This window comes from Tenebrio molitor, chromosome 2 (assembly GCF_963966145.1).
Source record: "Tenebrio molitor chromosome 2, icTenMoli1.1, whole genome shotgun sequence".
NCBI lineage: Eukaryota > Metazoa > Arthropoda > Insecta > Coleoptera > Tenebrionidae > Tenebrio > Tenebrio molitor.
In genome coordinates this window covers 20,209,138-20,236,547 of record NC_091047.1, presented here as the reverse complement: position 1 = coordinate 20,236,547, position 27,410 = coordinate 20,209,138, and the positions used below count along the sequence as shown (strand labels likewise).

Below are 27,410 nucleotides of genomic sequence, written 5' to 3'. Positions count from 1 at the left end.
GTTTCTGCTTTTGTCAAATATGTAAATAGATAAATTTATTAATATCTACATATTCAATTTTTTATGGTATTTTTCATCAGCTTGCCAACAAAACGAGAATTTTTGCAATACACTTAGATATGTACTTATTAAATTTACATAATTTATGGTGACAGGAGAATTATCAGTTTTGTCGTTTTCTTTGTTATCTTACTAAACAGCCCCCAACAAATGGCGCCACGGTTTGGCGTCCGAAAAAGTGCGTCCCAAAAAGATTTACTTTTAATTTTTTTTTTAAATATACATATTGACAATCTGGAACGCTTATTGAATTCACGTTATTTAATTTTTTTAAATTTATTATTAACAAACGATCTACTCTTATTATGATAGATTCCATGTATAATAATTATGTATTTTGTATTTATTTTAAATGGTTCGTTAGGTCCAAAAGCCATTGTGTTGACTTTTTAATTTAATTTAAATAAGACCCGAAGAGCCGAATCGATTTGACATCTTTTTTAGGTCCTCCACTTTGATACATCGCCGTATAAAGCTGCATTTTCCTTTAGAAGGACCAAATGAGTCCGGCGGTCCGATCTGGGACCATCTCAAGTTAGCGAACGACATTTGATGGGATTGGAAACGGATAGAAATACAATGTTGGTTTCGTGTCTTAAATTTAGTTAACCGGAATCATCCCCGGAGAGTTTCTAGTCTTTATTCAATCCGGCAAGTTTTTTTTCCCTAACATCGAGATATTTAAAATTCCCAGTCCGATTTTTCATTGTTCGGGACGACTGCGCCGCCTTTCCTATTCAAATAAAAGAATTACTCTAATGGCGAGTCCAGGAATGCTCTTAAGGCGAGGAGTAGCGCTGCAGTAATGGCGTGTTCGAGAGTAGAGAATCAGTCCGATAAATAAATAATTTCACGACACGTTGTATGATTCTCCAAGTTTTGGCGAACACGTCGGATCCTCTCCACCTCACGTTCTTTCCGTCGGATTTGTTCTTTCGCGCCGTATGAAATATCCGTATTGATCTTGGATAATCTCTATTTCGACATACCCACAGTACGTAATCTGTTTTTTTTTTTGGTTAGGTTGTCACAAATCCGGCTCACATCCACAAATTGATGGATGGAGACATTACGTTGCGGTATTAATGGATCTATTCTCAATCAAATATTAAGCTAGTCCCATGAGTTCGATTAATGTTTAAACAAGGTTCTTATGTGGTGGAGTCAATATTGCTCTGCTAGACCAATCAATAAACGTACGATGCGAGGAATGTGGAAAAACCATTGAAGATTTGCTCCGGATCTGAAGACTGAAATTGTTGTTGTTATTGAATAGACACACTTTGGCAACAAAGGCGGCCTGTTTGATCCTTAAAATCAATATTTGCTGAAATAAGGCTGGACTTGCGGATATTAAGTACATCATAACCTTGAAGCCGATCGATCCTCCAGTATTTACACATCGCAATTTCCTTGATTGTTTTCAATTTTCTTAAGACTATGTCAAGGGAAAAAAGTTTCTAGTTAATCATCCACTCAAATTAAATCTTGCATTAATTCTAAAAGTAGAAAAAATATATCTGGTACAAATCACTTTATTAGACCATATTCTACTAATTGTTTAAATTATGTATTTGCAAAAATTGTTGGTCTTGAAAGTTACGTTTCTGGACCCGAATCGTAAATTAATGAAACGAAACGAGCAGAAATTTTCACAAATTCTCTACATTCAAGTCAAGATGGCTGTATTGTAGCAGTTACGGTTTAGATGTGAGAGACCATGAAAGCTCTCAACGAAATACACCAATTTCGCATAACTTCAGATTCGTCAGCTCGCGCCAATAGTAATAATTAATTGAAAAAAACCTAAATGTTGTTTAGAAATTCTGAAAAAATTCACATAGTGTCTAGATACAATGAATAATTTTTCACGCCAATTATAAATAATTTCCAAGGATTTATAATTTTTAATGAAGCATACATTTTTATTTCCATTTTTTGCGAAACTTTGAATTGCCCCCTAGCTTCTATTGTTTATGGCGAAATAAAAAATAAAATTTATTTATTTTTAAATTGTAATGTTTTTTCTCGTCTAAAAATTGACATACTAATTTCCTGTATAATTGTTACAGTTTACAAAAACAAGTGAATTTTTTTTTTTTTTATTTCGTAAACTTTCTGGGCTAAAAGCTTGTAAGAAACTAAAATGAATTGAAAATATTTTTTTAACTCTAGTTAAAAAGCTAGAACGAGAATTAAACATTTTTTTTTAATTTAAATTATCTTGTTTGGTTGCTCTTTAATCATAAAGTTCAATCAAATATTCACACACACGTTACATAACAAATGATAATAAAATACATAATATTTAATTAATTCATTATTATTTTTTACTTATTGCGTTTAATCGTTGCGTCATAAATAAATAACCGTATATTATTCAACAAGCAGAGAATGATAACTATTACTCATGAGGATGATTTTGTGTCATGAGCCGAAAGCGAGTGACGTAATTCATCCGAGTGAGTAATTGCCATTACCGGCGAATAGAATACTATACTTTTTAAGTTTCATTATTAGACAAACTGAAACTGGCCGTTGAAACTGACGTTTTACAATTATTACTTTGCATACTTGATGCCATTGCATTAAATTTTGCGATTCGAGTTCATAAACCAGTTGTTATGAATATTTGCCCTGAATTTTGAAATTATTATTCAACAGGCCGTGTGTAATGAACCCTGTTATCTAATAAAAAAAAACTTTTAATAACACTAGCCAACAAATTGAAAACAAAATTTGTGACTGATTTGATAATAGGTGCATTAGGGTGTATCATCCCTTCTAATTACGAATTTAATAACAAAAATTCATTCATTCATTCAAAATTCATCACGTACAAATTTTGAGTTACAGACTAATAATTTTTTTGTATTTAGGTAATCGTCAAACATTTCATTTGTTAAAAAAAATATATATTAAACAACTAAAAAAATTAATTTAATCAAAAAACAAAAACAATATTCAAAGATGTTCTATTCTAACATAAATCCGCCGTCGATGACTTTTCTGGCAAAGGCTGACATTCTTTTGTAAGGAGTTTTATTTTCTCTTATCAGACACCAGCACCAGCAATAGTCCCCCATCATTCCTGGATCCCATCTCCCTTGGTACCGTTTTTCCATCGTCAGTAGGTATATCCTGGTGAAATCTCTTTCCTGCTCGTCACTAACGGCACCAAAATTTTGGGGAAAAAAATTTAAGTGAGAGTGGAGGAAGTGAATTTTAAGTGTAGGATGCCCCATTTTACAGTAATGTGTAATTAATTCTTTTATTATTTCTTCATAATTTTCGGCTTTTTTGTTGCCTAAAAAGTCGTGTGTCACGTTTTTAAAAGATCTCCAAGCACTTAACTCAATGTGATTAAACTTTTCTTCAAATAGTGGATCTTTTACATTTTTCTAATTTGTAGTCCAACAAATATGCGTTCTTTGAGTTTGGCATTACTCAGTTTTGTTATTGAAAAGCAGCACTCTATGTATCCAAAGCCATGACAGTTTTTTTATTAATCCCATCTTAATTTGCAATGGGGGTAGTAAAATCTTTTTAAGATTCGCTAAAGGTAAATTCTTTATGTTAGCTTGTCCTGGGACAAATTCTTCTCTTTGGGGCCAATTTTTTACTCTGAATATAGACAGATGACAGATACGTTGTTTTTAAGGTGAAACGTCATTGCCACAGCTCACTGAGCTGACAAAAGCACCATTTTTTCTCAGTCACAAAATGGCTGTTGGGTAGTGTAATTAAAGTATTATGTAATAGGAGTAGAAAAACAAAATGTTTGTAGCTCTTGGGAGCAATAAACAACTTCATCAATTTTTACCAAATTGTCTGGAGTTTAAGACGTACATTTCGTGAAAGCCATTAGTTTCTTATACGGAAACCGAATTTGCAGGTTCAAAGTCAGTCAAGGTCGAAAGGTGATCCTGGAACAATCAATAACCCATGGTTAATAATTGTCACAATATCGCCAATTATTTAGCGTTAATTAATTGGTTTCACATAATCGACCGGGGTCATTATCTACGTTTGGTATTAATTAAATAATTCCATCTGGTTCAACAGCGCCTGGTGGCAGCCTCAAATTGGAATAGGGTGTCTTATTACCCCTAAATTGACTTCGACATCCCGTCACTTAACGACGTGTCAATTATATTCCCTTTCTTTTCGTTTGGTCAACCCCATTTGCGTTTACTCTAACCGGAAAACATATTTTCTTCATCCTCGTGCCACAAATTTCACCTTGAATAAAAATTTTCATGTTGTGCCATTGAGTTTTAACGGTACGATCAGGTAACGCGCGCGGCACGCGAACATTTCGCAATTAAAATAATCATTACGAAATCCAGTTCAAGACGCAACTTCGGAATTTCAGCGGAACGGAGAGTAATCTATATCTGGAATATCATGTTTCCTGTCGCATCGTGAAACTCGGTAAGATGAATGACTCCTTGGCGTTGGGCAAAAAGTTGGAAAGCTTTGCGGCGTATGGTTGGCAACGCGGCATTTAAAATGGGATTTATGTTGCAAAAAATGCGGTAATACGATTTTATACTTAGCGCTTTTGTATGGATTTATACACGTACTTTCATGGTGCGTTTGATTTCACTGCGTTTTGTGTTGCACGAGCACATTTTCTTGCATCTCGGTGATGCAGTGTCCAGGGGAAAATTTTAATGCATCTGGCCTCGCTGATCATCGTAGCAATGTCTCTAATCAATTAATCAATATACTTCCTTAACTTGTTAATGGGTAAACCATAATATAATGTTGAGAGTTTGAAACTTTGCTACTTACCTTACAGATTCGTATAGGCTAAATTAGCTCCGATCGTACGATATTCTTACCTACCTGTGAATCCGCTCTTTGCTCTCCGAAATTGCTTTCTAAATTATGTTAATTAATTTTGATACAATTTCTGAAGCGATTCTGTTTAAACAATTAACGAACACAAGATCCGCACCGATTAAGTTAAACAGTACCTACAAAGATTCTTTTACAGAATTTTCATTTTAAATTTTATTCAAAAATAAATTTGAACATTAGCCCACTTTTGCCATTTTATGTCATTAACTGACTAGTACAATATAAACCATAACAATTTTCCCCATTTCGAAGAAATAATTTATACAGTATGCATACCTAGCAAAGTTATCTAAACAGTGCGTACACGTCTTGTCTTACTACGTTCATCCCAGGAGTCGATGCGGGAGACTGTAGTGTCAACAAACAACACAAAATTGTATCGTATTGCCGACAACGTGTAAATTTGTAAATAGACAAATTTGTTGGATTTGTCAAAAGTTTCGTTTCAAAAATCTACAATTGACAAATACAATTTACAAACGACAAACAACAAATGACAATTGTCATTCGGATCAAATATTAGGATTTTGGTTTAATTAAATTGTCACTAATCACATTTGTAAAATTTCAACTTAAATAAATTGTCATATTTAATCTGCAATTGTGCTTAAACAAATAAAATAGGATGAAATGAATAAAATAAACATGAATATAAAGAATAATGTATGACAGCAGCAGCGAAGAGGAAGTTCAAGAAGTAATATTAGTTTAAAGACCAAGAAATTTTCGATTAAGAAACATTTTTCATTTCCATGCTGAATATGAATTCAACGAAAGATTTCGATTAAGGTAGACATATACGAGTGAGATTTCCTCAAGGTTCGACCTGAACAGTCCAAGCCTTACGGAATTCCTCAACGTGTGTGGCGGCGTCCTTGAGGCCGCGGTGGGTGGGAGAGACACAAAAATCCCAAACAAAATTTCCTCCCTGAGGCTGGATTTTCCCAGTCTCTTGCTGCGTATATGTGTTGTCATTATCGTATCTTCTTTAGCGACAAAAGGGGTGACCAATAAAAGAAGCTGATGTAAATATGTATCGTGGTGCACTGCAATCACACAACCGACAGCCACTAAAATATTATCATCCATCGATACCATGATGAAAACAATTTACAAAACCAACAACCACCACCAGTCAGCGCAGAACTAGTGTGTTGATCTGGGGCCTGTTTCATAAAAATTACAATTTACAATTTAACAAATGACAATTACAATTGCACAATTGACAAATTTGACAAATATACGTTTCATAAAAATATTTGTCAATTTTGTCAATTGTAGAATTTTTTACAAATGTCACAAATGTCAGTAAAACAAACTGTTTTTCTAATCATATTAAGAAATGTGTACTTTTCCGTTACGTTTTTAATTGAGAAAGTTGTCATTTTTTCAACTGTGGAGAAAATTGGTCGAGTCCGTGGAGAAAATTTTTGTCTTAGACCAATGAGATGACGAGATTTTACTTTCTCAGCGGATAGTATCTATCACCACCGTAACGATTATACGGCGGTCCATTGTTTTCTAAAAAATAGTTGACATTGACATTTGTCATCGAATCTGTTTTCTCAGAAATATCAACAATAAGATGGAAATTGTGGATGATCTAGAGAATTGTACGCCACCAGAAGTGCAAGAGACTGCTACCGGAAGCTGAAAAGTATACTGGACACAGTTTCAGGAGATCATCAGCTACAGTACTAATAGATGCAGGTGCCAATATAACCGCTTTAAAAAGACATGGTGGCTGGAAGTCCACAACGGTAGCCGAAGGTTATATAGACACGTCCATGAATAACAAGATGGACTATTGGACTCAGTGAACAAAATCATCAATGCAGTTCAAGCTTCCAGCAGCAGTGTACGAAACACAACGAAGAATAAAGAAATAACCAATACTAATTTAGATGTAAAATCGCTTCACTTTACTGTTGTTAATTATGCCACGGTTAATGTATATGTACATAATAAAACGTAGAAATAAAAAATATAGAATTATTTACTCAATTGTCAATATGATTAAAAAAAGTATAGTATTTAAATCGTGAGAATTGGCCATTTCCATTCGAATGACTTACTCCACTCGCCTACGGCTCGTGGTCGAAAATTTCATTCTCATGGAAATGGCCAACTTTCTCACTCGTTGAATAATATACTATTATTAATAACATTTATTTTTTGTCGCTTTCCATCATCATTCGCAAAATGGCATCTAAAATTGATGCAAGTGTCTTTATTGAGAGAAATTAATCTCAAAAAATATTCCATACATATTTCCTACTGCACGATATTGCCCTCCATTATCTAACCAATGTAGGGCTATCAGAAATTGCTGTTGTGGAACTAAAGTTTTATTCCTCTTTGTTGGGTGCTGTACTCTTTCCCCAACTTCATTTAAAATCATTTCTATATTTTCAGCTCTTAAGGTAGCCATTCACGAGCGGGATTTCCTCAAGAAAAAGCCTCGTGGTTTTCCTTGAGGATTTCCTTTACCAAATCCTAGCCCACACACGGAGAGGATTTTCCTCAAGGAAAAAACCTCGGAGATTTTCTCCAGGTTCAACTCCAGATCAACACACTAGTTCTGTGCTGGCTGGGTGGTGGTTGTTGGTCGTGGTTTTGTAAATTGTTTTCATCATAGTATCAATGGATGATAATATTTTAGCGGCTGTCGGTTGTGTGATTGCAGTGCACCGCGATACATATTTACATCAGCTTCTTTTATTGGTTACTTTTTTTGTCGCTAAAGAAGATACGATAATGACAACACGTATACGCAGCAAGAGAGCCTCAAGGAGGAAATTTTGTTTGGGATTTTTGTGTCTTTCCCACCAACCGCGGCCTCAAGGACGCCGCCACACACGTTGAGGAATTGCTCAAGGCTTGGACTGTTCAGGCCGAACCTTGAGGAAATCTCACTCGTATATGGATGGCTACCTTTAATCGAAATCTTTCGTTGAATTCATATTCAGCATGGAAATGAAAAATGTTTTTTAATCAAAAATTTCTTGGTCTTTGAACTAATATTACTTCTTGAACTTCCTCTTCGCTGCTGCTGTCGTACATTATTCTTTATATTTATTGTTTATTTTATTAATTTCATCCTATTTTATTTGTTTAAGCACAATTGTCAAATTAAAATATGACAATTTATTTAAGTTAGAAGGTTTAGCAAATTGTGCATGATTATTTTACAAATGTGATTAGTGACAATTGCTTTATGAAATCAAAATCCTAATATTTGGTCCGAATGACAATTGTCATTTGTTGTTTGTCGTTTGTAAATTGTATTTGTCAATTGTAGATTTATCTCAATAAAGACACCTGCATCAACTTTAGACGGCGCGTCTGAATTCCTCCAGTTTACCTGATTTAATCCGAACACCCAAAAGGGTCTACTTAATCCTTCGACCGAGTTCCTCCAGAGTTATCAATACCACCTAGCGCACATGTAACACATTTAATTTTCAATTTTGTCCGACTGAAATTGTGACAGATTTTGAAATTGTAATTCACAAGGCAGTTAAGTGGCCCACTGCTAAAATAATTGGTTGCCGTTTTCATCTAGCACAAGGCACGATCCCAGTTCAGTAGAGGGGCATTTTTAAAAATTTTTTTTCGGAATGCCTTTTTTAAAGCCTAGTGATGTTGAAGAGTATTTCTTAGGATTATGTGAAATACTACCTTGCAACAACTCTGGTATTGTTCAATTCACAGATTATATAATTGATAATTACATCAGTGAAGAAGCTCTATTTCTTCCCCACATATGGGCAAGTACTTCCAATGTATCATATCGCACAACAAACGCATGCGAATCATTTCATGTGAAATTTAACACAACTTTTTACCAAAACCATCCTAATTTGTATCAGTTTATTGAAGTTTTATTGCAGTTTCAATCCCAAATTTATGCCAAAATAAAAGGTGCATCAAAATAAAAAAGTTAGTATACAAACCAGCCTAAAGCAAGAATTTGTCTCAAGGCAGATTGTGCAGTATGAAACAGGGCAAATAACAAGAAAGAAGTTTATATTTTATTACAATGGCCCATGATATAAGTAATTAGTGAGCATACTGCGCTAAATCTTAATCCTTTCGGCAAGGTGTTCTGGAGGAATTCGAATAGGGGATTATAGCTATCTGAGGCTTGGTGGAGGAACTCGGATGCGTCCACTTTAGATGCCAATTTGGGAATGATGATGGAAAGCAACAAAAAATAAATGTTATTTATAAACAATTTGTTTTACTGACATTTGCGACATTTGTAAAAAAAAAATCTACAATTGACAAAATTGCCAAACATTTTTATGGAACGTATATTTGTCAGATTTGTCAATTGTGCAATTGTAATTGTCATTTGTTAAATTGTAAATTGTAATTTTTATGAAACAGGCCCCAGGTGTAAATAAGTATTTAGTATTTCTGGTTTTCTGTTGGTAATGAAAAAACGTCATTGATGACGTGCACGCACTGTTTAAAAGAGTGTACAAAGAATGTATTGCAAATTGTTTTTTATTTGATGTTTATTATTTTTCGCGGACTTTACATCAATAAATCATGAAAAAGCGATTTAAAATTTAATTGTCAACACACAAAAACTCACTTTATATCAGTATTTTATTGCAATTTTATTTTAGCGTTGACCATGACCTTTACGTGGACGAAAATTTTTATTCACATATGTATTTAATTAGTGAATCAATAGCGAGCACTGGATATGTGATGCGAATTTTTGTATAAAACATTATTTTTCCGCGTTTTTGATGAGCGACCGGTTGGCATGTCAAATTACAGAATGCGAAGCGTAGGTCTATGACAAATATTGAGAATTTTTTCATTGAGTGAATTAATTTTTTCAGTTTCGGCTGGGTAATTTTTCATTGAGGTTCGAACAAAAATCGTACCTTGAGCGAGCATGCGTTCGAAGAGCCGCGAAAGCTCACGCAATGTCAACACGCAAGACTAATGAAAAGTTCTTCTCATTACCGGGTTTTATATAATGGAATTTTTTAACAAAAAGCTAGAATTTTTACGGCGATACTTAATGGCCGAGATTAGCGCACAAAGGCCGTAATAAAACGTTGACCCCTCAACTCGTTTCCAAAAAAATGTAACAAAGCGTCAAATTAATTTATGAAAATTCTGGGCCGGACTGTAATTAATTACCAGGTAAAAGGGCCGCAAAAAATCGGGCCGCAGCCTGATTCCGAGCCACGGTGCTAATTTATTTAGAGGAATTTACTCGTTTAAAGTCTGTGTAATTGCGGCACACACTAGGGCGATTTTTTTCCGTTTTCCGACTGGAGTTTTACTAAATTTAAATGTTGTTCCAGGGAAATTCATCAATCACTACGGCGGCCAAGTGGGAGATTACCAGACGAACCGTAAGTAAATTCTGTCTGTGTGTGCAAGGGTTGTTTCTCGCCGAGGAAGAATTTTGACGAAGTGCGGAATACGCTTAAGGGGTGCCGTATCTAACATCCCCTGATATATGAAATACACTATATTGATTTAGTTAAAGCTAATAAATCATAACTGTCAATAACTTTATTATTTTAGCAACAGGGGATATTTTTATGAACGATAGCCCTGGCTTTAAGGTTAGGTTATATAACTTTACCAATATTCCTTAAATATTTATTACAAATTTACTGGGGCCTCAGAAAGTCCATCAAAATACTTTTTAACATTACATAGTAATAAAACCATACAATTTAAAATAAAAAAAATAATTTATTTTTAAAATGATTTTTAATTTTTTAAATAATTTTTTGAATAATTTGCTGTCGACGAAGCAATAATTATCAATTAATTTTTTTTGTCAAACTTATTAAGTAAAAGAAGAATGAGACATAATTTTTCATTAACCCACATTGTCATAAACATAACCGTGAATTTAATAACAGCAATTAAGGCGTAAGGGTCTGAGGAACAGTTATCTTAGGATCCCACTTGTCTTAATATTGTGCACTTGAATGTTCATTAAATGTTAATTTGGAGTTGATAGTTTGTGCCCTAGAAAGGTCTTAATAATTGTGGTCAGCGGTGCAATAAGTTGTGACGTCTTGAAGGCAGACTCCGTAAAAGTTAAATGGATTAACTGTTTCTCTTGATAAAGTTTAATGGCTGAAGTTGACCCTGCACCAAAAATAGCGGAAAAAAATTTGAAATTTTTGGCTTAATTGAACTTCACCAGCAGAGTTTCTTAATTAAAATATCACCATTAAATATTTTGTTGTTTATGAAAGCGCCTAATGAACTTTGTTAATTAATAAAATTTACCTCATCGGGAAAAAGTTTGGTGGGGTGCAGTTTCCGCGGAAAATCTCTTGGTCCAAATCCGATTGGTGTTCAGAATGGTGTGTGTGAATCGGAAGACGTCGGAAAGCGCTGGCCTCGCCACATTAGCGAAGGCATTCCTTTTATTTCCCGTGTTATTGTTCGTGTCTGAATAATAAAATCGCAACCTCCGGAAAAATTCCGCGATATTTTCTGAAGTGTATCGGATTTTACAATTTGTGGAAAAAATAAAAATCGCAAGAAGAAAAGGCATGAAAGCACCCTTTATGTCGGCAAGTGGGAACAAAGAGTATTTTCTTGAAGTTGTATCAAATTCCCACCGATTCAATACAAACAATGGAAGCCCCGGAGGAAAAAAGCACTCGTTATTATTTTTACGGAAGTCGAATGAATGTGGGCCCTAAGAGAAGCAATTATCGCCGTGAATTTATGCGTCTCATTTTAAATCCGAACCGTCAAAACGAAATTGAATCCGATATTAAAATTTACGCTATCTATAATGAAATCTTGATTGAGGAAAGTACATCGCAAGTGTAATAAAAATCTGACGTTGCAAAAGCGGCCGATATGAAAGCGTGACATCAGAAGCGGGATTTTTGCGTGAAGGATGTGTGCTCGGCCGAGTCCTGCCGATTTTTCCCTATCGATCCTGCCATATTGGACTGGCGATTTAATTCGAGATCTCGTCGGCACCCCCGTCATAACACTCGTCCATATCCTACATCACCCCTAAACTCGGATATGACACCGGCCAACATCCGGCGAAGCAACGGTTCTCCCTCACGCCGCCGCACCAATTATTGTTGCGGATAATGCGAATTAGTCTTTTCGTAATGAATTACGTGATGTCTTTTCCTAGTCCGGACCACTTCGGTCTGTTTTATTGGCCGGAAAATGGCCGTTCCGGTGCAAAAAATCACCGAGACACAATCTCACTTAACTTACGCCAGAAAGTTTCTTTGCCGACCAAAACGCGCTTCTCATGCTTTTTCCGATCTTCTCGCCATCAACACGATTTTTCCAACCGCTTTTTGATACTTGTTTTCTGATCGTTAATGTGGACTCGTACCTAACACAACTAGTTTCGTCGCGATCAATTCGCGCCATCTGCTGGGAAGGCGCAAATGTGTTATTTGCCGAATTTATATTTATTTGAGGATCGTGTTTTTAAAACAACTAAAATCAAACAATTCGAGCCACTCACCAGAGACAATTAATCTAAAATTTGAAATTTAAAAGCGTTCTTCTCTAACTAATTAAAATTTTGACAATCTGCTGTTAAATGATTTTAACAAAATTTGTTAGTTTTTCAAAATTCTTATTTGGAAGTTACCTTCTGATAAAGAACTTCCAAATATGTATTCCAAAAACTAAACAAATCCATGATATCAACGTTTCATCGATTGCTTGTCTTTGACATAGCTACATTTCCATTTGATTTGACAGTCAAAAAATAGAAAAAATAAAATTTTCTTCGAAACATCTGTCTTAGCTTAATCGTACACATATGTATACTTGCTATATACAGTCGTTTAGTTGGTTGCCTCGCGAAAAATCTATTATTAATTAATTAATTTTACCACTTATTCTGGGATAATTGTTGCTTACAATTACAGGAAGCGTTCGTAAACTTTACCGGAATAAAAAACTTTTTTCAAGGTGAACATCAACACCGTTGCTTTACAACTGACATTTCTTTGACATTTCACCGAAAAATCTGCTACCAATGACTTCGCGTTTGGCAATAAAACTATTAAACTATGTACCTATTGTTGCGAATGTAAAATGTTGCTCTAGGGTCTAGTTTATTTTATAAATTTTCTCTATTATCAGATAATACGAGATAATACTAATAAAATGCCCAATTCCAACATCTAAAATTCATGAGATATGATTTATTATAAAGTAACGTTTGAGACCACAAATTGCATTAAACACTTATTTGTATAGGGCTCCGCTACGACATGACCGATACTTTGCAACGCCTGCTCCGATTATTGTTTTCTTTTTGATCATTTTGTACATCTTAATTTAACAAAATCATTATTTATTCGACTGGATTATTATTTTATTTAAAATATAATAGTCACAATTATAAAATGCCAAATTTTTGATATTTTCAAAATTTGAAACTTAGGTATAGATAAAACGAAAGAAAGCATGACTCTGTAATCAATCGTAGTGACGGAAAAAACTTTATTCAATTTAGGAACTGTTTTTGAAGTGGATTTTGAGTTCGAAACTTTTTCCTACTAAAAAGGCACCAGTCTCGCGGTGCACTTCAACGTTCGCTACATTTCTTGTGCAGGTTAAAAGGTCATTTTATCCAATTATCATATTATCCAATTCTGGTAGCTTTTATGGCATTTGGCATCCAGCCGAGGCAGCTTTTACAAAATCCTCTTTGCATTTGTGTGGTCAGGTTGAAATGACCGAAAAAACATGCCACTACTGTTTGCACAATGCAGTCATTGTTCTATAAACAATAACTCTTCATCTGTTGGTATTTTACAGTTTGACTGGTAATGTAAACTTTTAATGGTTATTTTGCATTAGAATTGAGCAACGTCAAAAGCATATCACCTGTATTTACGTAAAAGGATTTTTACCAAAAAGCGCAAATAAAAGTACGAGTATGTAGTGCAGAATTTCAGAGAAAAGATTGATAAAGTAAACAATGCCAACTGCAGTAACTTAAATGCGCACGAGTTCATGAACTCGTCCAATATACCCTATTTGAAATGTTTGTTGGGTAATTTGGTTCAATTGTTGCCCTACAAATCTTTTTCTTTTTAAACACCGGTATGAGAGAGGCAGATTGAAAAATTATTTAATAATTGTTCATACAATACTGCTTTTTACTAGTGGGAAATTGACACACACGAAGGTAGTGGCAGTAACTTGTAAAGAATTATCGGGAGTCGTCCAGAAGAGTCATGATTCAAACGCCGAGGCCTACCTGGAATGTTAGAGACAGGGCCGGCATCAGAATAAAAGGGAAACAATCCGCGACAGAATAATTGTTGGAGTGAACTATGAGGCAAGCGAAGACGGTGATCAACAAGCATTAATGCAAGTGTGACATATTGTGCAGGACATGCGCTCGTGTAATCTTTCGCAGTACTCTTAATTGAATTTTTATTTATCGACCCGATGTAAAATGACATGGAAGTAATTAGAAGAAACTCGAATCAGAGCAAATTAGAGTCCTTGTGGATGATTATTATAACTTAGTGCATAATAACTCGAGTGTCTTTTCCAAGCAGGTGTTCGCGGTATCGTTATCCCTCTTATGAATTTATAATCGATACTTTCGACGATGCACCCCCGCTTGATGATTAATAATTTAAACTTGCTTAATTAGATAACGTACGTTAAATAATTTCGCAGCGCGGGTCGTTGCCTGTATTTTTAATAAGTGTTGGAGTTATTAACCCTATGATTAAAAAGTTTCCGGGAACCTTCATGACGGAAACGTCTATGTCGAAACAACAAATATTTAATGGACCCGAAATTAACTTATTGACCGAGTTTCATTTTCTACCGGGTCGTATGTCATTTAAATGTGAATCCGACTGATGGATTGCAAAAATGGAATTGTGCGTTTGTCGAAGTCACTCGAAGTTGCATCAGAAAGGACAGAATTGCATTATTATTGTATGAACGGACCGACGTACTGACGTATTGGCTCTGAAAGAAATATTCAATTTCCGAAAGTAAAAATGATCAAATGGATGTTCGCACTGGAGCAGCGAGATTGACATAAACCTTTATTGGGTTGCCATTCAGTGCACTCTTGTATGTTTTGTTGCGGACGTTTTGCATTCTTTGTCGCTTTGCTTTAACATACAGACGCATTCAAAGCTCGGACGTTATATTGCTGTGCAGTGTCAGTCTGTGGTAACATTGAATGTCTGTAGTTACGATGCAGATTCATTAATGCTCTAAAATATTCTACAGGTAATTCGCTTGCCTCCTGTCAGTTGAGCTTGCGCCGGAAATGACTCCAGTGACCGTGGCATATCCCTGAGCCTCTTTCTTTGTATATTGTAATGCAACTCGACGAAATAGGTCAGCGATAGGTGTATTTACGCCGAAAATAAATGCCCTGTTTATGGGTGTAATTTTTGAGATATGGGTTTAAAGTGTTTTATCTGGGATCATTCAACTGCAACCCTTTCGTGACTGAGCTGAAAAAGTTTCGTAATAAACCGTGCCGAGTTCCTAAGAACCTGACTGTTTACGAGAGCTAGATCGTTAAATATTACTATTTACAACTGCCACTTATACCATATTTGGTATAGAAGTAAACAGTTTAAATTCATTCTTGAAGTTAGTTACACAGGTTCCACAGTTGTTAATCACATTTTCCCGAACATTTTGCACAAATTTTAACCATTTTAAAATTAATAAGCTACTTACTATCCTTTATGTTTAAGTAAAATTAAACAGTTTCACAAAAACAATCCAATATTAAAGAATACTGATTGGAGCCAGCTTTGATGTAACAAGATAAAAATAAAACACTGAAGCAGATGAGTTAAGAAAGTATAAATGCTTTACTTGGAAAAAATTTTGACAAGTGTATCAGTTTAAAAGATATTTGTTAATTAATAATTTGAAATATCACCAAGAGAGCTGTTCAAAAAAAATACAGTACAAGTTCTTTTTTATGTTATCGCAAATATCTGTCATTTTGAATTTTGTGCTTTATCAAATTATCACCACCTGTGTGCATGTTTTCAAAACTGCAATTCAGATGCCACAAGAATTGTTTTGATTAACCTTTGGTAACGTTGATTTAAAAATGTTGCATGTTGCACGTGCATACAATTAGGAAAACGATTTTTCCAATATTTTACTGTGGAAAAACGTGGCAACTAAATAGACTTCGTTATTGTCAACAATGTCGCTACAATCATTTACTTAATCATCGTTATCTTCACGAACTAGGTGCCCATTTTCTTAGTAGACAATTTAAAATAGAATAATTTTGTTCAAAAACACTGACAAGCTTTTCACATTGTCAGCAACTGCTGAATTGTCATAAACGAGTGATTTAATTTACTTAAGTGAATTACTCATATGAACGTATGTATTATTTATTTTAGAATAAATAATTAATGTACTTACTCGTATTTACTTTGACCTTAGGATCGAGGATAATAAAACACATAAAGTGTGAGTGAAAGAATGACGAATAAATATTGTACGAGTCTTTGGACTAAATTTACTAATAAAAGTTTGGAGCAAAGTTTACCTAACGTGACACGTCATTAAAAAGCTTTTTAAAGTATATAAGTCATTTATGTTGGAAAAGGAAACTTGGAATTGAAATGTGACTTTACCATACTAATATTGTTTAGTAAGGGAGGTTGTTTTATGTGTTGCGGAAAAATAGTTAATAGCAGCTTCGGAAAGTTGTCTGGCTGTAACAGGTTTGCGATCTTAAAGTTATATCCATGAGGATTTCCACGGTGGAAAAGTATACTCGTATTAGTGTTTTCCATTTTATTCTAGCCTACTATGACGTCAGGGAGTAGCGCAGTTGCAATAAATCTGTGCGGAGATGTGTGGTGTAATGAGCTTGCCTGGCTTATTTCTGTTTCGCCGATTACGCATGCTTGTATTTAACTAAATAGTTAATTGTTGTATTATGTATGTATCGGAACAACTTTATAAAATATATGATACTCTTTTAATGCAGACCGAATTACGAATGGACTCATCATTTAATTTTGTCTTTGAAACAGAATTAAATTAAATTTTCTTGCTGGTCGAATTTTTATTTTAACCATTTTGAAGACAAGACGAACAATGAATAATTAATTGTCAATACCTGAACGCAAACAGAGGTAGTAACCAAGTTTCAATAAATGAGAAGTTATTTACCAAAAATGAATGTAAGTCAACATCATGCAAAATGTGGTTGTATTTGCTGCTTCGACCTTTTCATCTAATTAAAATTAATGGAATTCTAACCGCTATCCCAAAGATTAAATGTTTCGAAATTTATGAAAAATGAAACTCCTCTTGATACCTTTGACATTTTACCTGCTAACTTATACAACTTTCAACAGAATGATGTATTTCTGTTTTCATAATTAAATCACTTGACAGCTTACACGAACATTTTATTTTTTAATGGACTCAACAAATGCCAAATGAGCAATTTTAAGTAACAAATTGAATGGTTCAAATGTTATCACAATATGTATTTTGTTTGCAGTCAAACATAAAGTTTAACTGTAGAAAAAAAGGAAATCTAAAAGAATAATAGAGTTCCTCTAACTCTAACTAAATCAAAACTTTAGGTCATCTTTATTTTTATAGCTTCATAAGTGTCTTATAAGTTGTTTTTTTTGGAATCGTATCTGAAGTTACCTTCGTCAAAGTAGGAAGTTGCAGCAATACAAAGTGATCAACAAGAAAACAAATTAAGAGTGCTACCTCATGTCTTGTTTTATCGAAACGTCTTAGTTTGATCTTACACGTATGTGTACTTGCTGTGCACAGTCGTTTTATTGGTTGCCTACCACTCGAAAAATCTCTCATTAATTAATTATTAATAATAATTAATGCTTTATCTTCAATGTTAAAACCCATTTTACTACTTATTCTGGGATAATTGTTGCTTACAATTACAGGGAACATGCGTAAACTTTGCCGAAATCGAAAACTTTTCACCGTTGCTTTAAAACTGGCGTTTGTTTGACATTTCATCGAAAAACCTGCTTACCAGTGGCATTGTGTTTGGCAATAAAGCTGGTAAATTATTCATTCCTACGAATTTATAATGTTGCTCTTGTTTATTTTATAAATTTTCTCGATTATCATATAATAATAATAAAATACACAATTATAATTCCAACGTCTAAAATTCATGAGGTATGATTTATTATAAAGTAGCGTTTAAGACCACAAATTGTCTACGCCGATGCATTCAACGTTTATTTGCACAGGATTCCGCTACGACGTGACCGATAATTTGCAACGCCTGCTCTGGTTTGTTTTCTTTTTGATCACTTTGTACGTGAGAAATATCAATATCAGATTTATTCAACATAATATTCTTACGTCTTTTATTGTTTTCTTTTTTCAATCATATGTCGATTATCAATAACACTGAGATCTCTAGTAATAACTTCTAGAATTAGTGTTTATAAATGAACTTTAATTATTTCCACAAAAACAATTGTTACGTTTTAATGATAGCGTCAATCCTTGTTATCAAATTTAAGTTGTTCCACTTTAACAGAGCACCCACCGGGTAAAGATTTTTATATCAGCTGCAATTGCATGTTGGTGTTTTTTAGACTTGATAAATGCATTGCATAGGACACTTTTATTTTTCTACTTTGAAAACTACTTTTCTCTTATTGCCATTACCAACAGTAATTTAGAATGATAATAATGTCTCAAGTTAATCTAAAATGTTTCGTCATTTTCCAAACATTTGTTTTATTTTATGTAATTATTATTTACTTCTTACGTATGTGTTTGTTAATAAACTGCGATATTTGTTTGGCAAATTTCATATTTTACTGCACTGCTCACGACCATAATACAGTGTTTTATTGAAAGTTGTACATATATTTTAACCACTACTACTACTAGCTTCATGTAGAAATTCAGAAAAAATATGTACATATTTAAAAAAAAATTATGTCAAAAACTAAAATGACATTTATTTTTTGAGCTAAAATTTTTTTAAATTGCTTTTAATTTTCTAGGTTGTCCTACAACCTCGTAGGTAAAATTTCGGCACATTTTAAAAATACACCCTGTATATCATGTTTTATAAAATGTACGCCAATGCGAAGTAACCTATAGGAAAATGCTTTAAAACAAGGAAACCGCATTGGTGTACGTTTTATAAAATATGATAAACAGGGTGTATATTTAAAATGTGCCGAAACTTTACCTACGAGGTTGTTTGACAACGTAGAAGACTAAAAGCAATTAAAAAAAATTGCAGCTCAAAAAATAAATGTCATTTTATTTTTTGACATAGAATTTTTTAGATATTTTTTCCGAGTTCTACATGAAGCCAGTAGCTCCTGGTTAAGATATCTGTACAACTTTCAATAACACCCTGTATTGTGAAGCTGATCTTGGATGTATTACAGCGAATTGAAAATTAGTTCTACTTTACAATTTTACACTTGTTTCATTTTTCTTCACCCGATTGTCTCCTAATATGGAAGAGGAGATTCTATCAGGATATTCTATCTATCATTGTCAGTGTTTTGAATTTGTTTCCTTTAGAACCGAAAATACTTGGGTTAATGCTGTAAAGGTAGTTTTAAAACTAGATCAAATATCCACTTATCATTCCACGATAGACGATTCAGGCCAAAAGGGTACTCTCACTAAGTAGCCGTAGAAATTTATTCAATTTAGGAAAGCGTTATCTTCGCATCGCTGATTCACAGATAACATTAATTTCAAGATGGATGGAGCTTTTTAATTTTAAGTTAACGATATATCCGTATTATATTATCAACAAAATACATGAAGAATTTATTTAATTTATCAATTATTTTTTATAACTGTGGAAATATTTACGAATTTAATGCTACAGAGATGTACTAACAAACAAACATACATATATTACATACTTTTGAATAATCGGTGGTAAAGTGGTTTTTGGAAAATGTATTTTGCAAGCTTTGCAATAAATTGAGTATTCCTAAAAGATTCAGTTTGTTACGAGTCTCTCAGTTGTTTCATTAAATTCATAAAAGATTTAGGTTAGATTTTATTTATTTATGATATTATTTGAATTGCAAAACATGAATCACCGTTCTTGATGTAAAATGAAATGGCTGTTTCATGCCGCCATAAACATCATTACTTTATAACAATGACGTTAATTGTGATTTGTTTGCATATCGAAAATGAAGAGGGCTTCGGTGAATGAGAAGCGATCTTTTTGAGCGAATGACTGCGTATAAAGCGGAGGCACGTCTGAATATCGAGCAGCGATGATTCCGAGAAATTTAGATAATAAGCTCGGCTCAAACAGAAAATGAATATAAACCATCAAGAAGGGGCATAATGGCAAAAGTGGTGTATTTAATGCGCGCAAATACAGAAGGGGACCATAATCCGACTGCGCGAACTTCTATTTTCATGGTTTCTATAAATCCAAAAACAAACACAACAGCTCTGACACAAATGCTGTTTATTTTCCTATGAGCTTATTAAATTTCGTAGTTAATTTATGCAGAATCTGAGAGGCGAAATTGGAAATTAAGTCTCGACTATAGCGAAGGAACAATGTTCATCATTGTGGAAAATGCGCGGGTCTCGGTTCTGCTCCTAAATCAATTTTATTGCGGTGTTGCTGCAACGAATTGGATTGATCAGAGCTCCTTTTTTCCCTTTCGGTTAAACAAGAAACTTCCCGTTGTATGAGGGATTTTTGTTGTTGTTTTTGGATATTTGTGTACATGCGATGTTGGGTTTCCCTCCGAAATATTCCTCTTTTGAGATAAAATAATCCAACACAAGCTGCAATTTCCTGAGCTTTGCCGAAGAGTTATCGGTATTTTTCTTGGTTGTTGAAAAAACAATTTGATGAAAAATCTACTACTCCAGGTGATGAAAGGGAGCCGTTCGGTATGTGAGTAATTTCCCCCGGTTTTACACAAGTGTGAGCTCTTTTACATTGTGCAGAAAAGTTTCGAATAAGAGTAATATCCGCTAACGGTAATATCCTCCAAAGAACATTATCACGTCTGTATTTCGAGAGCTAAAGCTGGAAAAATTACGACGAAAAGTAATAAAAGAGCAACCGAAAAGCTAAACAAGTAATTTTAATATTTTTACACAATGTCGCATCCGAGTATAAAAAGTTTTTAAACGGGACTCACACGCGTCTGTCCCACGTTGAACATTTCGCTTTTCATTTGCATATTAAACCAATTTTTCTAAAATTTTCCGACGTAGCAGTTCTGCTTCGTTTTCCTTTTGCAATGATATTTCATAAAGTTTGTCTTTGCTCAGCAAGAAAAAAATTTAAAACTTTACCATATTCGCGCACAACTCCCGACAACTTTTACCCACTTGCAAGGAGATTACAAAGCTAACGTCCTGCATAAGTTACTTAATAATAAATAATAATCCAGTAATTATGAATGAGTTTTTATCTATGGCTTCACGACCACAAGTCTTTATCAGCTATAATATAAGAAATACTATGACTATCATCGATGATATATCTACAAGCGTAACGTGACTGCGGATGTGCTGTAGAACGTGCTGCTACGATTTCACGAGTCATATTCTGTATATTTTTGGGGGATGGTTTCCTATTGCTTAAAGGGCGCGCGTTAAGAAGTATCCATTCTTAAAGTAGTCAGATTTAAATTTCCCGCACAAAACTCAAATTTCACGAGACACTATAAATCAGGCTTTTAACAATCACGTGAACACCTCGTGACTACTCCACTGGTTCGCTGCGCCAACTATAGAAACAGACCAAAATGAAGTGATAAGCTCTTTTATCTGCTTTACGTTATTACTGCCCTATCCTCTTATTACCATATTTAATCCAATTTAAATCTTTGAAAAGGAACCAAAATTCTCAGCTAGCTGCGAGAGAATTCAGAACTTCAGTGCTTTTTTTTTACTATATTGACTAGACCAAAAGTTATAATTAATTGTTTATCGTAATAAATCAACTCGTTTAAAATAGCTGAAACAGCTATTACAGTAATTAAAGCCAATAATAAAAAATCCGTGAACATTTGATGTGGCTATAGACAAATAGGGGTGTATATGATAAATGGAGCTCTCTTTTAATGAAACGTAAAATTTTATTGAAATAGACGTAATAAAATAATAATAACCCTTTATTTATGCCAGTCCCTATTTATTTGAAAAGTTTTTCTCATACGTAGTTTGCAAAATACAATACAAATTTCATGGACGGTTCAAAAATGTTCTGTTGAAACTGAAATGTAGATATGTGTCCTTTTTGCGATATACTGATACATAACGTAACGTCTAACAAAATGGGTATTTTTTCTAATGTTATTATTATTAAATAAACTTCTGTTATTATGTCTAACAGTCTAGAGTATAAATTTTTCCAAAAAAAAATATATATTCAAGAGACATACTTGGTGCAGAGTTTGTGAGAATGAGCATGGATGACAGCAAGTTCAGATTAAAAGACTTGATGGTAGAAACAGCTAAAACAGCTGTGAGCAATGAATTAGTTAGATCAAACAAACCAAAAACAATAAAAGGATAAGATGAGGAAATCAAAATATGTACCTATGTGTGTGGGTGAAAAATAATACTGATAATAATTTGTGCCCAGAAGAATTTTACTTGGGCGAATACTTTATTTATTTATGATTTTTAGAATATTTTACAGAAAGGGAGGAGTTTTTCAGGCAGTACACTAAAAAATTCAACATTTAGTTTGAATCTCATCATTTCTTGTGGTAATATTAAAATTTGGAATGTCGCTGTAGTAGGTATTAAACTTTTTGTAGTACATTTCGATAAAGTAATACCATCGCATGTAGACAGTGTTATTTCATTGGCATCGATTCTGGGTTCATGCTGCAAAATACAACTGTTTTAGTGATACTAATTGCATTAAGTTATTGATTAAAACTTTCGTATTTCCCAAGTTGAAATATGCTTCAATGGTTTCCAACTTTATAACTGCCATAATGATTCTAAAATGGCATATTTATGCTTAAAAATCCACCATATTATGTATCTTGCGGGAGTACAACAATATTCTATTATTCTTACATGAGTTCAGAAATTATTATCGATGTCATCTTCAAGCGTGAATTTGAGATTTTGGCATCTGTTAGCTTCCAATTAGCGAAAAAAGGGATGAAAAATAAAGTGACTTACCAGTGTTTGATTTTTCAAAGTAAATAATTTTATTTTACAGATATGAATTTTTATACAGTCCTGGAACTCCATGAAGTGCATCTTTTCATGCACTTAACTGAACTATAAGTTGTGAACGCAACCAACTGCGTCTCAGAAATGGGGCCGATTCTCGATATTCCGCTTCATCGAAAGAAGTTATCAAAGAAAGTTGTTTAAAATGCAATTCTGATACCACATACTGAATTTCAATGCAAAATTTGCACTAAAATTAAAACGTAAAACGTTGAAAATCGAAAGGGAGTCAACATTGAATTTTGAATAAGTTTTTCTGTTAATTTCTTATGAAGTCCTATTATTGTGCAAAAAATTCAAATAACTACTCCTACAACTAACGAAAACGTCAAGGCGTTTTCATTTTAAGTGCGACACACTGTATAAGTGTAATAGTAAATATAAGAATGAAGAAGTCTACTAGAAAGTCCCAAAATAACATTGGCAACTCTTCCATTTTAAATAAATTCATAAATATCAGTAACGAGACAAAAAATGTCTTAATACATTAAGAAACAATCTGATAATTTCTTCTTAAATGCAGACACAAATTCACCTACTCAATATAATAGAAAAATCATTTGACATTTTGGTTCTAAATATGACAAGCAACATTTAAGCTTCGACGATTCATGCTTAAGAAATCCAACAACAGAGGCAGATTCAAATATTGCAGCAAACATAATTCTTGTTTTAATGTGAAGGAGGAACATATAGAAATTGGACAAATGTTTTGTTTGAGATAATGGAAGATGATTGTGACAAACCCACAAACTGTTATCGATTCATTCTGGTTGGTGATTTTTAGGAAAAATATTGTTACGAACTTCGAATTTATCTCGAAACTTATCCTTGCATTTGATTAAAAATATTAACTAACAACGTACAAGATTTATTAGACAGACAATCTGTTTCAATCAAGAAAGTCGAAAAAAGTTTCCTCTGTTTAATTAGTTATTAGAATTTATGAATATCACAGTTTACAGACAATATAAATTACAGTAGGTCGTAGTAAATTCCAGGAAATAATAATGCCTGCAGTTAGTTTTTACAAAATAAATAAAATATTCGTTTTATATTTTCAACACGCTGAAAAGATATGTTTAATTTGACAAACATAAAAATATTTGTTAAAAGGCATATTGTGTCGCACCAAAAACATGTGCACCTAATTATATGTAATTTCACACACGAAGTCCTAGCATGCTTCCAGAGGATTAAGCCCTCTAATTGTTTACGTGAGAATAAAATAATAATTCTGGAACTTGCCAGCCAATTAGCTATCAGTGTTTCATTACAAAAGCTCATTATAGTGGTGTTTTTTAATAAGCAGGTTAGGCGCCAATTCGAGACGCACGTTTTAAATGTTTCCATTGCGGGTTCGAACAAGCACAAATGTATGTCAAGTTTAATCAGCAATAAAATTGCAAAAAGAGATTCGAGCCGGAATCCGCTCGGACTAGCAGCGCTGCATCTTAATTCCGGTCTATGCGAACGCCATATAATCTACCGTAGACTGTACCCTCCGCTTTATTTGCAATTCATTATTAAGCTCGAACCAATCGTGTTTTTGTGGGTCAGATAGATCCGCTTTGCCCTATGCATACCTGAGTTGTTTAGAATGTGGCATGTCGTTGGCTGCAATCAATTTTTGAACAAGTCGGACGGACTGTACACGAAACTAAAAAGCCAGGCTAATATTTGTAAAAAGCGTAGCGCAGGTGGACGGCTGCACGGTGGCGGCGCGCCATCCTTGTCCGACGCAGGGGGCGGCCCGCGTGGGGTGCAAGACAGAAGGGCCTCGTGCGGCGGCTTTGCGGGGGTTTTGTGTGTGTATCACGCAGGGCAGGGACACGCAGTGCTTTGCATAATGACATACCGGCCCTTGAAAATCCGCCAAATTTGCAAAACGTTTATTCAAATGATCTGGTAAACCCCTCCTGTGAATATATCCTACTTAAGCGATACTCCGAAAATAAAATTAAACTTAAATTCCTGTATAATAACCCGAAGTGACAGAAGACGTGAGAGGAAAATTAAAGTACAACGCGGATTTTTTCATTTTGCCCGCAAACTAATTTGCGGAAAATTGGGTATTTTCTTTTCAATTACGCCGGATTTTTCGACAAATATATGGGACGGTACCATCGCCGGATTAAATCGCCCCACAAGTGGAATTTTTTAATTTCGGGACACTCACGGCCCCGAATTGTTTACTAATTTGCCGCCCGCAATCGAGCCGAGGCATCTTGCGGCCCCTTTTTGCCGGCATAAAATATGAAAAAAAAGTTAACCAAGCCGCAATTTAGATGATTCATCTTAGGTAAAGTTCAGCAATTTCAACCCCAGAAGCCGCCGGAATCAATTTACATCTCGTTATTCTCTCTTGCCCCCATCACCATGCCGTTACCGAGCCACTCTGATTTCACAAACTCACGAAAATCCGGAGTACAGATTATAATGGAATTCATTTTTGCTGAACAAATATCCTAGGAGAAAAAATAATGGGGATGATTTGTTTGCATCGCGCGCCCTGCTGATTTTTCTCTTCCAATCAACGAGATGACGATGGATTTTCCAAAAAACCTTCGGGGGTGTTGGGTTTAGTGTGGCGCGTCCATTTTTCTCTAAAATAATTTATTCTCTATTTGCGTGTTAATTTTTATGTGTTTTGTTATTATTGATCTGTTTATGTTGGGCTCTTTGTTGCGCCGTATTTCTGATAAATTAATGATTTATACAACGGCTGTTTATTGCCCTTTAAAAACGATATCCGGAAACAATAATTTTGCATATTTTGAAACTGTACTGCCGGAAGAATTATTTTCGCATGGAGACTGATCAAATACATATAAACGCATCCACAATTCAGAATATCGGGTGTTCATTTAAATTTACCCTCAAAGTAGGTGTTGAAGAGTCGATTGTGAACGCACCACGGATTACAGATCAGTGGTCACAGATCAGCTGTTTAAATCTAACCTCACTCTTAAATAAATATAATTTTCAATTGTTGCTACGTTTATTATTTTTATAAATAAAAATCGCATTGCAGTGAGATTTAATTATTATTATTACTGTAACAGATATTTCAATCAAGTAATCATAATCCCTTTTAAACCACTATTCATAGTGTTACAGTATCATTTATTTTACATAAACTAACATTTTACACGAGATTCTAACTGGATAACAAATACTCACTGAAATGAAACAATGAGTGTTCCCCGACAGCCACCCATCCTTATTTCAACCACACCCAGCGTTGCTCAATTCTACTAACCCAATAGTAAAGTCGTTGTATTATTTATTATTATAAAAAGGCAGTACGACGGATTTATTTATCATTATGGATATTTCTATCAAACAATGATAATTCCTTTGAAAGCACCATTTTTAAAATTACAATTTACTATTGCTATACGCCCACTTTATACACGACATCCACGTTCCAGTTTATTCATGTGACATTACGGATTATAAAGATGTCATTTTAATTTAAAACACATCTTTCTATATCACAGATTGAGTACAGGAAGTTTGTTATTATATGAATTTTTTACGCACATTTTTTAAAACGCCATTGACCCTTTTCGATCAGCCATATCTGTCCCTTGCCAAATCTGTTGCAGAATAATCCTTCAATGATTCTTAACGATTCTGGTGATATAAATCACATCTAATGGCACCAAGATAATTACATTCTTGAACTGTACCTAGATTAACATTTAATGGAATCGATTTAAAGAACGAGTTTTCGATCAGAAATACTGAATAATTTTCAACAGCTCTGTTTTCAAAATATTTTCTTTTAGGATTAGATTATTAATATGACGTTGATTTGAACTATTTAATAAAAATTGTAGATGAATCGGGAGAAGCAAGGGTTTGGGAGTGGGAAACAAGGAATGAACAGGCAAGAAGGGGATTAAGTGTCCCTTCTATTACGCTTCCAAGGCATGTGTGAAAAGAAAACTCCTCATTACCCAGATGATGTCTGCAATTCTAGTTGTAATACTGATTATGAGTTTGTGGATCCAGACATTGTTTCAAGACACTTAAATGTCGTTAAACTTCTCTTAATAACTCTCCATTGTGCAAAAAGAAGTATTGTAGCGAAAACATTGCAAAGAATCTTTTTCAATGATTTTAGAGACCTCAAACAAAAGTCTTGTCAAAAATCTGGTCATATGGAGAGTAACACTTACGTCTGGTCCGTATCTTTTGTTTTTTGTAAGTAGCATTTGTAATGAGAGCGATCACAA

General features: G+C 34.1%; 1 protein-coding gene across 2 annotated transcripts in view; it reads left to right on the top strand.

The window, feature by feature from the left end:
• side-VI (sidestep VI) overlaps window positions 1-27,410 on the top strand; it is a 279,349-nt gene that overhangs the window by 79,132 nt on the left and 172,807 nt on the right. For both annotated transcript variants that reach the window (XM_069037844.1, XM_069037845.1), the window contains exon 2: window positions 10,260-10,310. In XM_069037844.1, coding sequence (XP_068893945.1) covers window positions 10,260-10,310 — 51 coding nt within the window. The remainder of the gene's footprint in view (window positions 1-10,259; window positions 10,311-27,410) is intronic.